Source organism: Mesoplodon mirus (genome assembly GCF_964341445.2).
Source record: "Mesoplodon mirus genome assembly, chromosome: 17".
In the NCBI taxonomy this organism is placed as follows: Eukaryota; Metazoa; Chordata; class Mammalia; order Artiodactyla; family Ziphiidae; genus Mesoplodon; species Mesoplodon mirus.
Genome location: NC_138993.1, coordinates 52,260,621 through 52,274,695, shown reverse-complemented (window position 1 = coordinate 52,274,695; position 14,075 = coordinate 52,260,621). Strand labels below are relative to the sequence as shown.

At 43.7% G+C, this 14,075-nt stretch overlaps 1 protein-coding gene across 1 annotated transcript in view; it reads left to right on the top strand.

The window, feature by feature from the left end:
- The window catches only part of OBI1 (ORC ubiquitin ligase 1), a 44,605-nt gene extending 38,642 nt beyond the window's left edge, over positions 1-5,963 (top strand). Inside the window, exon 6 of the mRNA XM_082602565.1 lies at positions 3,522-5,963. Coding sequence (XP_082458691.1) covers positions 3,522-5,037 — 1,516 coding nt within the window. The 3' untranslated portion in view covers positions 5,038-5,963. The remainder of the gene's footprint in view (positions 1-3,521) is intronic.
- The last annotated feature ends 8,112 nt before the right edge of the window (positions 5,964-14,075 follow it).

Here is a 14,075-nt window from a genome sequence, read left to right as displayed (position 1 = left end):
CTTCTGGTCTCTAATGGAATGTTTATAAAAATACTCCATTTTGAAATTTGCGCAGGAAAAGGAAGTATGGTAAATGATATTAGAAATCCCTCTGGCTTGCCTTGGCATTGATTCATTTAATGTTATGTAGTCTGGAAATATCTGGAATTAGTGTGGAAAAGAGAGTATTAATACCCAAAGTTAAATAAGCTCTTATCCTCATTGTTTTCATCCGTGGAAGTATAGCATCAGGTGTGCATCTCTAATTGTTATTTCTATATGATCAAGTAAATTGTCTCTTGCCAAATTTAATATTGGTATCTAGGGTAAGCTAGACATATGTCAGAAGTCTCATCTGTTTGCATTCTCTTGCTAAGGTGAAAGTTTTTTGGATGGAGTAGAGTGTAGAACAGCAAGCCTGTACAATAAAAAGAACTATACTGTGTATGTATGTCATTCTCTGTTGCTTTCCCTGGTGTCAGTGAAAAAAAGAAAATAAGCAGTCAAACGTATGAAACTCAAACGTATGAAACATTTAGTTTAGTAATATAGTGACTCATAATACTCACATGTGAAAGAGGCCCAAGGACCTTTGGATTATCCTGTGGTGTTGGCTCTGTCTTGATGTAAGGCATTGATGTATCTTAAAGTAAGAAAATAACATCTATTCAAAAAATATTTAATGAGAAACTACTGTGTACTGTGAATTGTTCTAGGGAGCTAGCCATAATTCCTGCTTTCCTGGAGCTTATACGCTTATACTCTAATGGGGAAGAGAGAGACAGAAAACAGATAAGCTACATGGACTGATAAATTAATTGATCAGTTCATTGGGTTTCACTATATATTTCTTTTAGTTTGCCCACCAGCACAGTTCCCTTATTAGAATGGTAAAAAGGTCTGAATATTTGAAGTGTTATAGACTTGCAGAGTATTGAAATAGAACTTAAGGGAACTGAGGGCATTGACCTTTTAGAAAACAGCCGGCTCCATCAGTGACTCCTCCTTGCTTGTCCCTCTCATATGTGCTTAGTTGCTGGCCTCTGTTGTTAGTTCTCATGGCACTTCAGCTTTCTCTCTGAAGTAATACAAAAAATATACTTAGGCTATCATTTTGACTTCAGCTCAGAACATTTGTTAACTAACTTCTTTTAAAAACATAATAATAAAAAAATTAGGGGCAAATATAGCATCATAAAATGACATTATATCTGAAATTCCAGACTAAAACCTAGAATAAGAAGCTGCTAATATTTTGGGAAACATTCCTTATTTGTCACTACTTCTTATGTAGGCCTTTGAGTTCCCAAGGACATCCTTTGGTAACAGCTGACTTACTATCTAGTAGCATTATTTGATTTTAAACCATTTGATTTTATTTTTCATCTGAGGATAGTTTTATTATAAAAATTGAACTTAAGAAAAAGCAAATTTTGTCTTGGCAAGCAAATTTAAGGTTGTCACTTTTGCTGTTTGCATGCTACATAGTTTTTCCATTTAAAAATATGTGGGTTGTTTGATTATGCCAGAGTAGTTACAGTCAAGAACCCACACATATTTATTTTTTACTTTATTTTTTACTTTTTGGCCACACTGCACAGTATGTGGGGTCTTAGTTCCCTGACCAGGGACTGAACCCGAACCCCCTGCATTGGAAGTGGGGAGTGTTAACCGCTGGACTGCCAGGGAAGTCCCAAGAACTCACAGATATTTTTGCTGAATGAACTTAAAGATCTTTGTCCACTTTTTAAAATTCTCTTGCAGAAACTACCACTCTGTCAAATACTACATTTACAAAACAAAACATTTTTCTTTGGTGAAAAAGGAAAAACTCCCATCATTCATTTAACCAAATACTCATAGTAGTAAACTTTGTCTTTAAAACAAGGAGGCTTGTTACTGAAGTTGCTTTTGTTTTTGTTATACCTCTGGTGTTTGCTTTGATTTTTAGAGGTTGAAGGGAGTGTGCTCTTTCTGGGAGATCAGTTCATTGCAGTGAATAGGTCAGTATTTGGCAACATGTCTTTTCAGGCCCTTTCTAACCCTGAGATTTTATGAATCTATATTTACCTTTGTCCCTGCTTTTTTCCTTTAGTGACAAGAGCAGGAATCATGTAGGGGAGAGCTGGAGAGTGAACTGGGCTACAGTTTAGGAGGAGGTGATGGGCGTTGAGTGAGAGTCATACAACATGTAGTTGTTGACGCAAAGAGGTACAGTTACTGTTGGCTCCTTCTCCGTTTTAATTTTTTAATACTCAGTACATTTTCCTAATTGTAATTATTCTTTTGTAATTAGGGAAAAAAGAAAGAAAAAGCTAAACCCGTAGATTAAAAGTTTTTAGAAGTCACCTTCTCAAGTACCTTGCTCAAAACAGACAATCCCTGAATTCTTCAAGATGGGCCTATATTTAAGTCATCAAAAAGATGATTAAGAAGAAGCTTTTTAAAAGAACTTTTGTGGAGAGAAGTTATTTTTCATGGGGTTAGAATGTAAGACTTATGTTTACTGACTCATAAGAAGCAGTTTCCTGAAAGATGAAATTTCCTTTGGTAGTCAGATCAGATAGAACTTACGATAGATACTTCGTGTCCCTTGGAGCTGGGACAGTCTTATTGATCCTTTTATCATCAGCTCCAAATATACCATGAGCCATACTAGGTACTCAAAACTTGTTTTCTTAGCTGAACCCCAGTACCCATTCTTAAGGGAATAGTGGAAACAAGATAATCCCAAGTGAGAGGAGTGAATTTTTGTTGTGTTCTTTTTCATCTATTCTTCAAAATGTCCCTTTTCAGAAAATGTGAAAATGTTTTTATGTGTAATACACTGGAAGCACAAGCATTGACTTTGTACCTCAAAGTTGGAAGAAATGAAATTGATATCCCACACAGTTGTGAAATGCCAAAAATAAATAGAGCTGAAATGAATTAAAGGCCAGTATTCAGAAAGGCCAAGTAAAAACTTCAGATCAAGGGTAGCTATAATTGAAAGGGTCCAAATAAGTATTTAAACCCACTCCTGCTGGAACTGCTAAGATTTCTGAATTTCAAATTGGCATTTTATATTTGACAAGGTGACATTGTATAAGGAATGTATTGTAAAACAGTGCTGTATGATAGGAAAATGATTGAATGTGAATATTTCAAGATGTGGACCACTGTTCAAATGTTATCATAAATCTTTGCCATTGTTTTAGGGTATAACTCTTCATGCATATATGAGCTGAATTGATAGCGCCAGCTCATAGGAGGGAAATTATCAGCGAGTTTCTGCCTCGCTGCTACCTACTAGTGTGATTTGACCACGGAAGTATCCTATTAGCTCTTTGCCATTATTATCATATGCTCATTAGTACATAAATGGGGAAACCCTCTTTTGAAGGTACTACATCTGTCATTGCTCTTATCCTGTTCGTTGAGTGGTCTGAAGTGTCACTGTTATGTGAAATTAGAATGGGCGGAGACAGTTTGCACTCTTAAACTTCGAAAAGGAAAGAAAAAATCTTGAACTGTAAGGTTAACGATCCTTCTATTCTTTGTAGGTTTGGAAGGTTTACGGTAGCTGCTCTTCAGTCCAAAGTAGAACAGTATGAACGTGAAACCAGTCGCCTCAAGAAAGCCCTGGAACGAAGTGATAAATATATAGAGGAACTAGAATCTCAAATTACACAGCTAAAAAATTCAAGTGATGAGAAGGAAGCTATGAATTCCATTTGCCAGAGAGCACTTTCCACAGATGGCAAGGGGAGCAAAGGCACCGAGGAGGATATGGCATCCAAGAATCAAGGTGATGGTGCCAGAAAGCAGCTTGGCTCATCAACCTTGAATTCACACCTGGCAAAACCTTCTAGCAGTTCTGTCAGACAGGAAAGCACCAGCAAAACAGAACCAAATTCTTCTAAGAACAAAGACTTATATCACAAACGGGTGGAAATAATGTTAGATGTGACAGATACAAGTATGGATACTTATTTGGAAAGAGAATGGGGTAATAAGCCAAGTGATTGTGTATCCTACAAAGACGAAGAACTCTATGATCTTCCAGCTCCGTGTACTCCTTTGTCCCTTAGTTGCCTTCAGCTCAATACGCCAGAAAATAGAGAGAGCTCTGTGGTCAAAGCAGGAGGTTCCAGAAAGCACTCAAACCATCTGAGAAAATTGGTGTTTGATGATTTTTGTGATTCTCCGAATGTTTGTAATAAAGATTCTTCAGAAGATGATAGAAGTGAAAGTGAAAAGAAATCAGAATGTTTTACTTCCCCAAAGACGGGGTTTTGGGATTGTTGTTCCACGAGCTATGCCCCCAGCTTGGATTTTGAAAGCTCAGAAGAGAACACGATAGCAAATTGTGTTGGAGAAATTTCTTCAAAATTGAGTGAGAAATCAGGTTCATGTTTATCCAAGAGGTTGAATTCTCTCCGCTCCTTTGAAATGAATCGGACAAGAACATCCAGCGAAGCATCAATGGATGCAGCTTACCTTGACAAAATCTCAGAGCTGGATTCAATGATGTCAGAGTCAGACAACAGCAAGAGCCCTTGTAATAACGGTTTTAAGTCATCGGATTTGGATGGCTTAGCAAAGTCATCTCAATGCAGTGAATTCCTTGAGGAACCAGATAAGCTGGAAGAAAGAACTAAACCAAACCTTTCTAAAGGTTCTCTAACTACTGATCAGTTAGAAAATGGAAATGAATGGAAACCCAATTCTTTTTTTCTCCTCTCTCCATCGGACCAGGAAATGAATGAAGAGTTTTCACTCCATCCCAGTTCTAACCCAGGAACCAATGAAATCAAACCCCCAAGCTGTTTGTTTCAGACTGAGTTTTCCCAGGGTGTTTTGTTAAGCAGTTCACACAGGCTGTTTGAAGATCAAAGGTTTGGGTCATCTTTGTTTAAGATGTCCTCAGAGATGCATGGTCTTCATAACCACCTTCAGTCTCCTTGGTCTGCTTCCTTTGTGCCCGAAAAGAGGAATAAAAATGTGAATCAATCAACAAAAAGAAAAATCCAGAGCAGCCTTTCCAATGCCAGCCCATCAAAAGCAACTAAAAGTTGACTCATTAGAAAGGTGTCATTTATGTTTTTGTCCTGAGAGGAATGTAAGATTTTAAAGTTAGTTTTTCCCCTCATAAATGCTCTATACCATTTTGAATTGATAATCTTTTGTCAGGTGTCAAGTCAGAATGGTGGATTAGCCTGTACCCAGGACACTTTTGTTCACTTTGAAGAGTTTAGTCTTTTTCATTTTCATTTGGGGATCTTTTTGACCAGAAAAGGTAGGGTGAGAGTTTCTTTTTAATGAATATTATACGTATCTGGTTTGGGTATATTTTGTTTTCTTGAATCTTGATTTAACTATTCACGTACAATGGCCTGTTAGTAAGCCTCAGTTATCTTCAGAACTTGGATTTTTAAAATAAAACTTTTGGTGTTGGCCACATACTGCTCATAAGACACTTGAGTTTCTTTAAAGCTTTTCCTAGGGTGGAAATTATTTTGCCTGCCCCTTTTTATTTATGTTTAGTGATAGCCTAACTTTTATTCAAGGCCATGATGGAGAAACAGCACTCGAACCTTAGGCCAATACTCATCTACCTTGCTGTATATGTTTGCATTTTTAACATTGTGTTCTGTCCAGTTTTTGTGAAAATGTGTTGCTAGTATGAAAGAATACATTTTCTATATGAAAATACTTGTTTTATGTCAGGTAGCTTTCATTCACTTATCTTTTTGTGTGTGTTGAAAATCAGAAATTGAGCCTACTTTAGCAAGAAGTCATGGAACAGTTGTGTTTGGAGGAGCCTAAACATGGTAGCTTCATCGTTTCAGATATACAGGTGCAGAAGCACTCATTGCCAAGTTCTTGATCCACTTATGTCCCAGGGGAACTTTCTTTGGAGTGGTAAAGTTCTTGTTTGCATGTTACTGTTCTTCATGGAAACTGTATGCATGGTAGCATTCTTGCTTGCACTGTTTTCCTTACTTAAGAAAAAGAAGTTTCAGTTGGCTAAAAGATGATCTTTTATGTAGGCCCCAAAAAACTTTTTCATGAAGAGTGTAAAGGGGGTGAGAATAGGTGAGCTAAGCACAATTTTTAATTTAGATTCTGAAAAGGTATATTATTCTAAACATGTTTGGTATGCCCATATAGGCCTTTAAAAATGGTTTTTGTGTTAATGACTTGTTTATCTAATGTGCACTGAACGTTTTACATTAATACTGTACTGTTTTACAGTAATACTGCATGCTTTTCTATGTGAATTGAATAAAGGATGTCATAAGCACTGTAATCCTCGATGTTGTCTCATGTTGAATTAGCCTATAAAGACCAGTAAAACTTACCATTTTTTATTGATCTTTTAATATTTATGGCCATGATGGTGGACTGTGGCCTGTGGTCCAAAGTCTGGCCTGTACCTGTTTTTGTGAAAGGCCTGTAAACCAAAAATGGTTTATAGATTTTTAACGGCTTTTAAAAATCCAAAGAATATTTCACAACACAGGAAAATGATATGAAATTCAAATTTCAGTGCTTTTAAATAAAGTCTTATTAGAACACGGCTGCACTTACTTGTTTACATTTTATCTAGGACTGCTTTTGCACTGAAACAGCAGAGTTGAATAGTCTTAACAGAGACCATATGGCCCACAAAGCCTAAAATATTTACTGTTTGGCCTTTTACAGAAAAATTTGCTGACCTCTGTTATAATAGACTCAGGATTCAACAAAACCATAAAAGTATAAAAAGTCACTTTTGTGATTTGGAGAATCATGACTTCTCCTTTTAGAAGTAATAAGAGCCTTCTCCCCACAAAAAGGCTTAATATAAAGCGTAATTTTTGTTCTATCATTTTTTTCCAATAAGTATTTATGCATTACTTTGTCTTTATGATAATGTTTAAGCTAATGGATACTTTCAGAGATATTGCAGTTTAAATCTCTTTGACAATGTGGATATGCATTTGAAATTCTATTAAACGTAGAGATCTAACATTTTTCTGAATAGAGTAAATTTTGGGGTAAACCTCACTCTAATTCTGTCTGTAACTGAGTGTGTTAGTTTTTAATACAAACTGACACTGTGCCATGGAAATGCAGAGTGTGTAACCTGATTTACTAGTGCCTAACTGGCTGAGGCTGTCTCTATTGGGCCAGAGTATTTCCTAGCTGCTTCAGAAACACTGCTCCATTCTCTCCAAAACAATATTTCATATATTATATTAAATTAAAATAACTGACATTCCTCAGTTGAAGGAAATAATCTGTGCAGGATCTGATTTTAATGACACATTCTCATTTGTACTCCTAATCTCTTTACCATAATCTGAAATGTCATGACAAATATGGTGGTCTCATTTTAAAATATATCTATTATATATACACACCCTAAAGCAAGACATACTTTTTTTTTGAAACCAAGTACTTTGCTAACCTGTATCTCATGTAATCTTCTTTTCAAACTCTGTGAGCCAAGAATTAATTTTCCCCAGTTTACAAATAAGTGAGTTGAGAATTAGTTGTCACACAGCTAGAATAGGATTAGAACCCTGTCTTGGAGCTGGGCCTCTGACTCCAGACCTTGTACTCTTCCTCCCTCATGCATGGGATGCATGGGAGTTCACATTTATAGGCCAAAGGATGAATGGGTTTGAAGTTCCCAAGGATTCTTTTTAAAATAGTATTTTGGAAGTATTAGCATGTTTCTTTTCAAGTAGCATTTAATTTCTGACTGTGTCCTCGATCTAAGTCTACTACTAAGTGGAAGCTCAGTGATGGGAGTTGTGTGTGTGCCACTTTTAAGTTTATAAAGATTCACATTAACTCTGACATTTAGATGAATTTCAAAATAGCACTAAGGCTATGTTAGAAAAAGATATGCTAGTGATAAAGGGAAAAGACACATCAGTTCATGTCTTTATAAAAACAGTATCTTTTGACTGCTCATCTTTTTAAAATGCTATGGCTAAGAGAACGTGACATGATGTTAGATATTATTTTGACATGACCTTTAGTGTTTATCTTTTAATTTTTAAAATCTTCATCCCATACAAAATGACAAGTCTTTTTCCTGTTCTAATGGATCAACTGAGACTTAAACTGAAAATGTCAGACTTGAAGATATATAGCCCCTTCATTTCAAATCTCTCTGTTTTCTTATAAGTTCGTTTGTATTTACTCTGGTTTGAAACCTCTAAAGGTACCACTGAACAGGGGAAGAGCTTCGGTCTTGATTCTTAAGATGTTTCAGGAACCTGTTTCTATAAACTTGAATGGTTTTCAATTCAAAGTGTAACACATGCACTAGACTTTTTCCCCCCTCACTTTTGTACCTGTGAATGATATTTGTAGAGAACAGTTTAGTTTCATGGAGTGTGGCCTATTTAGAAGGGTTTCCCAAGGCCTCATAAGAAGGTCTTTCATTCCTATTCGCGGGAGTCCTACAACAGTCTTTGCCTATCATGATGTAACCCGATCCTTTTAATAACACTTGGCAGAGAGAAAACCTTTTAAGCAGTGATCTCAGAGTGCATAGCGAACATTTATTGCCTAATTCTCGGAACCCCACTCTGAGGGAGGAAGCTGCAGCTTTCTTTTAAGAACCCATCTGAAGCTTAGGCTTGGATGATCTTCAGTTTGACATGACAGAGGCAGCCTAGAATAAGTTCGATTGAAGCTCCATTTCTTGAATCAAGGTAGATTTCTAGGTCTGCTGTGTCTTAACAGGGAGCAGACCCCCTCTAATAAATGTTAGTTGCATTAACCAAGTAAGTGTAGAAGTGTTCGCCTAGTGTGACACATAATTTGGGGCTGTGAACATCCAGTACCCTTGGGCAAAGATTTGACTTAGGCATTTACTGAGACTTTCTGTGAGGAAGGAGGACCTAGTTCTGGACCATTTTAATTCTTATAACACTGGTGAGTAGAAAAGTGTCTGTATTGGGGATAGCGTGGAGCAGAAAGGAAACCAGGCTGCTTCACGGAAGTGCTATTTGTATTGGGTCTTTAAGGATGAATAAGAGTTTGATGTGGAAGAGGACATATCTTCTGCGCCTGTGTCCGCTCTCCTTCAAGGGGTTGCCTATTCATCAGATGTCTCAGAAGAGGCGCTGAAGGAACCATTCCCTAACATCAGGGCTCCTGATTGAAAAGGTTTCCCGATTGCCCCAGCCTGAGCTGGCAAGTTTGGCTTTGGTCCGCCTCCTCTCTCTGAGAATCCCCTGAGACTCTAGGCTCAGCTTCGCCGCCAGGACCGGCGGCCTGCTGGCGAGACTGTGATTCCCAGAAGGCTAGAAGGCTCAGGAGGTGGCAGGGCTGGCCCATCATCTGTCCATTAAGCCGAGGCTTGGCGCTCCGAGGACCGGAAGGCGCGACCTCGCTTCACTTACTGGGTCGTCTTTGTGCTGGGGGTGGGGAGGTGAGGTCTGGCCCTCCCGCCTCGGCTACGATCCCGCTTACCTTCCTCTGATTCCGGCGAGCCCCTCCTTCCCGGATTCTCGAAGCCAGTGCCGCTCCCCCTTCTCCCGGGAGGACAGATCTGCCGGTGCCCCTCTGGTCGGAGTTTCCCGCGTTCTTGAGGGCGCTCTCAGAGGCTCCCGCCAGGGCCCCGCCCAAAGAAAGGGCCAGCTCTGCGGTTTCCTTTCGTTTTATTACGACTCGCGAAACCTGGCGATTAAGACGCGAAACCAACAAAGAGTTTTCTTTCCACCTTAACCTTGCACACAATCCTTTAACAAATTAATTAATCCTAATGAATTAACACTTCATTTATTTAAACGCGCTACAGTCCATGAATTAAATTTTCATGCAGTGATTAAAGGCTGTTAAAATATGCATGATTTCGTTAAAATTTTATAATAAATCAGGGCAATGTGTTACATGACAAGGCAACTATTTCCCAGTGCCTCGCAAGGGGCTTTGATTTGTGCAGGCGGCGGGGAGGAGGGGCGGCTGGCGGCGGCGCCTGCGAGCTTCGGAGCCGGGCGACAGGACCCAGCTCCGCACTTCGGCGTGTGGACTCGAGGCTTCGCGCTTTCCTCGGGGCGTCTGGACCCTCCTGGGGATCCCGCTCCTGCAGGCCGAGCCGAGCCTGCGGAGGGCGACGGGCGCTCGCCTCTCGGTTCCCGGAACTGCGCTCGCGGGGGCCTAGGGGTCCTCTGCGGTCCTTGTGCGCCAGCGGAGCTGCTTCCCACCAACGCGCGCGTGTGGCCGGGTGGGAGCGGCGGGCCCGCGGCTCTCCGGGGAGAGGAAGGCGACACAACTTCCATCTGGTCGCGTGGGGTCAGGGGCGGGCGTGTCTGTTGTAGAGTTGGTTTGTTCGTTGTTGTTCGTAACCAGGAGACCTCGAAGCCCCTTCTCTGACCAGCGCGTTCTCCCTTTCTGGAAGGGGCCTGGGCGGGGCGGGAGCAGCTCTGATTCCCTTGGGACCTAAACCACAGGGGCCCGGGGCCAAGCGTAGCGGTCCAGCATTGTCACTTGGACAGTGAAACTTGTTCTGGCAACTAGCGGGCGAGGGAGGCCGTGCCCCTGTTAGGACGGAGACGTAGTCCTACATCATCCCTAGGGCTTTCACAAGGTAGGTGGGTTTAAGTCCACCGAGGGGTTAGGGTGGAGATTATATATATATATATATATATATATATATATATATATATATATATATATATATATATAATATATAATGTATTAATATATAATATATATTAATATTATATATATCTATACACACACACACCCCTAGATCTCTACAGATGTAACGCCAAGAGAGATAATGACCGGCAGTGAACTTTATTGCCGCATCATTCGGATCCCAAGTGTGTGTATCAGGGACATCTCGGAGTGGGGTGCTCGACATCCAGGAAAATGTTCCCAACGGAAGTGGCATTTGAATTAAACGGCTAGAAGAACGAAAACACTGGGTTTTCCAGAGGTTACTCGAGAACCTCCTCCGCAGGTCCCAGCTGGGAGCCTCACAGGAGCTGATCACCACCGGCCTCAGTAACTCACCCGCCCCGGCCTTGGAGACAAGCGGCCGCGGGTGCGGGGAGAGCCGGGTGGAAAGGAAGGACTGGCCTGTGGGAAATCTCCCAGCTCTCGCCAACGAGAGCGTGGCTGTGAACTCGCGCCTTGGGCTGAGCGGTGGCACAGGGCAGGGCGACCTCCCAGGACGGCCTTGCGGGCTGGGCGGGCGAGGAGCCCAGTGCCTACACCGCGGGAGGGGCGGGGCCGGAATGCACAAGGGTCAGCGCTTAGAGAGACCCAGGAGCAGAGCTGCCCAGGTTTGACGCTGGCAAGACCGCCAGGAGGGGAAGCGAAAGCACGGCACTAGCCCCTCCTCTGTCCCACCCTTCGGGCAGAGGGTGTCTGAGCGGAAGGGAGCCGGACCTCCCAACTGCCGCCCCTCTTCCGAGAACCGACACTCCCCCCAGCCCCCCTCCCAATTCTAGGCCTCTAGTCCTCTGCTGGCCAGTTCATTCCCACCGCTTAAAACAACCCAAGCGGCCTCGGAAGCCGGCCGACTCGAGGCTCTGGCGACTTCCCCCGCGCAGGGCGCTGGCTGCGCGGTGAACCGGCCGAGTTTCTGGGCGGCGGCCGGGAGGAAACGAGGCGGCCCGCATCTGCGAGGAGCAGAGCTCCGTCTTGGGCCGCCCGGGTTTGCATGTTGTTCCAGATCCCCGTGTTTGGGCAAGAACGTGAGGCCCGATCCCCGTCTCTTGAACGCGCACAATCTCCACTCACTTCAGTGCACATTCCTCAGGACCACCGCTCCCCCCCTCCCCCGCCCCCCGGCGTCCCCGAATGCGGATAAATAAATCGGGTTCAAGCCCAGAGGTGGGGCTGGGGAGAGGGAGACGTGCAGGCAGGGGCTGCTGAGTCCAGAGCTAACTTTGCCTGCGCCGCTTCGGAAGAAGAAAGGCTGCCCAGCCAGTGGCAGCTGTGGAGGGGGCGGGGTGCTTAAAGGCGAGCAGCAGTCACCCCCAGCCGGTCCCGCCCTTGTGCTGCGCCTCTCCCGCGGGTCTTCACTCCAGCCTACCAACGTCTGCTCCCTAAGCCCGGGAAAGAGGCGAAAGGAAATGTGAAGTGGGGCCTGCCAACGAAGGAAGAGAAAATTAATTAATGAGGGAAAGAAATGTGTTTCTGATCCAGATGATAGACTCCCTATCCCTGGGGGCGGAAATTCCTTGGAAATCAATAGCTGTGCATTCATTATCTCCCTCTTGATAAAATGCAAAGCTATGAGATCGGGTGAGGCGGGAATCTGTGTTGGTCATTAAACAGGAAGGAAAAAGAAAAAAAGAAAAAACCAAACCCCAACTTGCCCAGGATTCTATGCCAAGGCTCAGACCCCACATGGGCATCACTAGCTCTGGCAGGGGCCATCTAGTTACTGCACTTGCCAAACCCAGAAAACAAAGCAGTGACATTGATGGACTGAGCCCCAGTCCACCACCCTTCCCTTTCACTGCCCTGGGGAGAGTAGGGAAAGGCTTGATAAGGTCCAAGGAAGTACCGGCAGATCTACCACCTTGTCCCACTCTTTAGCCTGGGGCTGAGGCCCAGCAGGGATGTGACAGGATAATTCTCCAAGCATCATCCCCTACCCCACCCGGTATTTCTATACAATTCCCTCATCGCACCTGTCACACCTGTACCACAAAAACACCCCCTTCACCTGTAGCTACCCCACTCTCATAGACTGTCACCACCCGAAGGCAGATGCCTGTATTTTATACCTCATTTTATCTCCAGTGTCTTGCCCTGGCCCAGACTGGTGCTCAGCAAGCATTTGAGGAAGGAAGGTAGGGTAGAAAGTAAATGAGGGAAGGATGAGATAAATGACTTTGGAAAAATTGCTGGCTGGAATCAAGATAGACAGCTCTGCGTGGGAACAGCACGCCCTTCTGTTCCAATCTGCATCTCCTTTTCAGGCAGAGAGGAGACCACTTCGGTGATCTTCCTGCTTGCCCCCCACTCCCCATTGGTCCTGGCTTGCAGAACTCTCTTTGTTTTTCTCCGGGCCCTCGCCGTCTGCCTTCTCTTCCTTCCTACACACGTGTATTGTTCTATGGGGTATTTTCACTCTGTGACAAGCACCCTTCCTAAGTGCCAGGGTGGACACAGATGTGCCCTAAATGGGCTTCCAATCCATTAGTGGGGTGAGGGGGGTAGTGAGATGGGAATTGTACCCAGGGCCCTATTTCTAGCCCTGGGGGAAAGTGAGACATTCTGAGCAAAGGTCTGAGCCCGCCCTTAGCTGGGCAGGGACTCTGGTTGTCCAAAAAGAAGTGAACTAGGAGAGGAGTCTGGACAAGGTGGTGAAGTCTTGACCTCAGGCCAGGGACCTCCCCGCTGGGTTAATTGGCGCTCTCTCAGTGTTGGAGGGTAAACCGAGATGGGCTTCAGGTACTCAGGGGCTCACCTCTCTCTCTCTCTCAGAGTCCATCTGGCCCCCAAACTGTGCCATTTGCGTTTGTTTCCCTTGCACTCTTTGGGGTCCCTAAAAGCCAGCGTTTCCCTGGGGGGAGGGGGAGACAGGATCTAGGCGCTCATCCTCTGCGGGGCCCTTTCTTCCCCCCCCCACCCCGACCCGCCGACCCCCTAACGCAGGCGAGCTCAGGGAACCGCCGCGGTGGGTGTCAGGAAGGATTAAGTTAAGCCTGGACACCCGGTGCGAAGACTACCGTAGGACTCATTCGCTCCCTCCAGCGATGTCCTGCTCGTGGTCCATTCCCCGCAGAGATAAAGTTGCACTTAGCACTCCCAAGGGACCGCGTAATGGATGGAAACGAGGCTCCTTCTCACGGTAGCAAGTGAACATCCTTCTTAACTCCCCTCTCGGGCTGCAAGGGGGTTGGGGGAGGGGGAAAGGTAGAGAGAAAAGAAAAGACAGAAAGAAAAAAGAAAAAAAAAAAGCCGTGGTGACGCCTCTGGGCTCTTCTTGGAATTTGAGTAGGGAGCGTGTCCGCTAAATACGCACGCGTTTATCCAAAGAAAAGATCCAAGCGAACACAAATTTAGGTTTATAGAAATGAGATCTAATCTTTGGCGGAAATACAGACCTCCTTGCTGTGGGAGAGACCAGAAAGATTATTTAT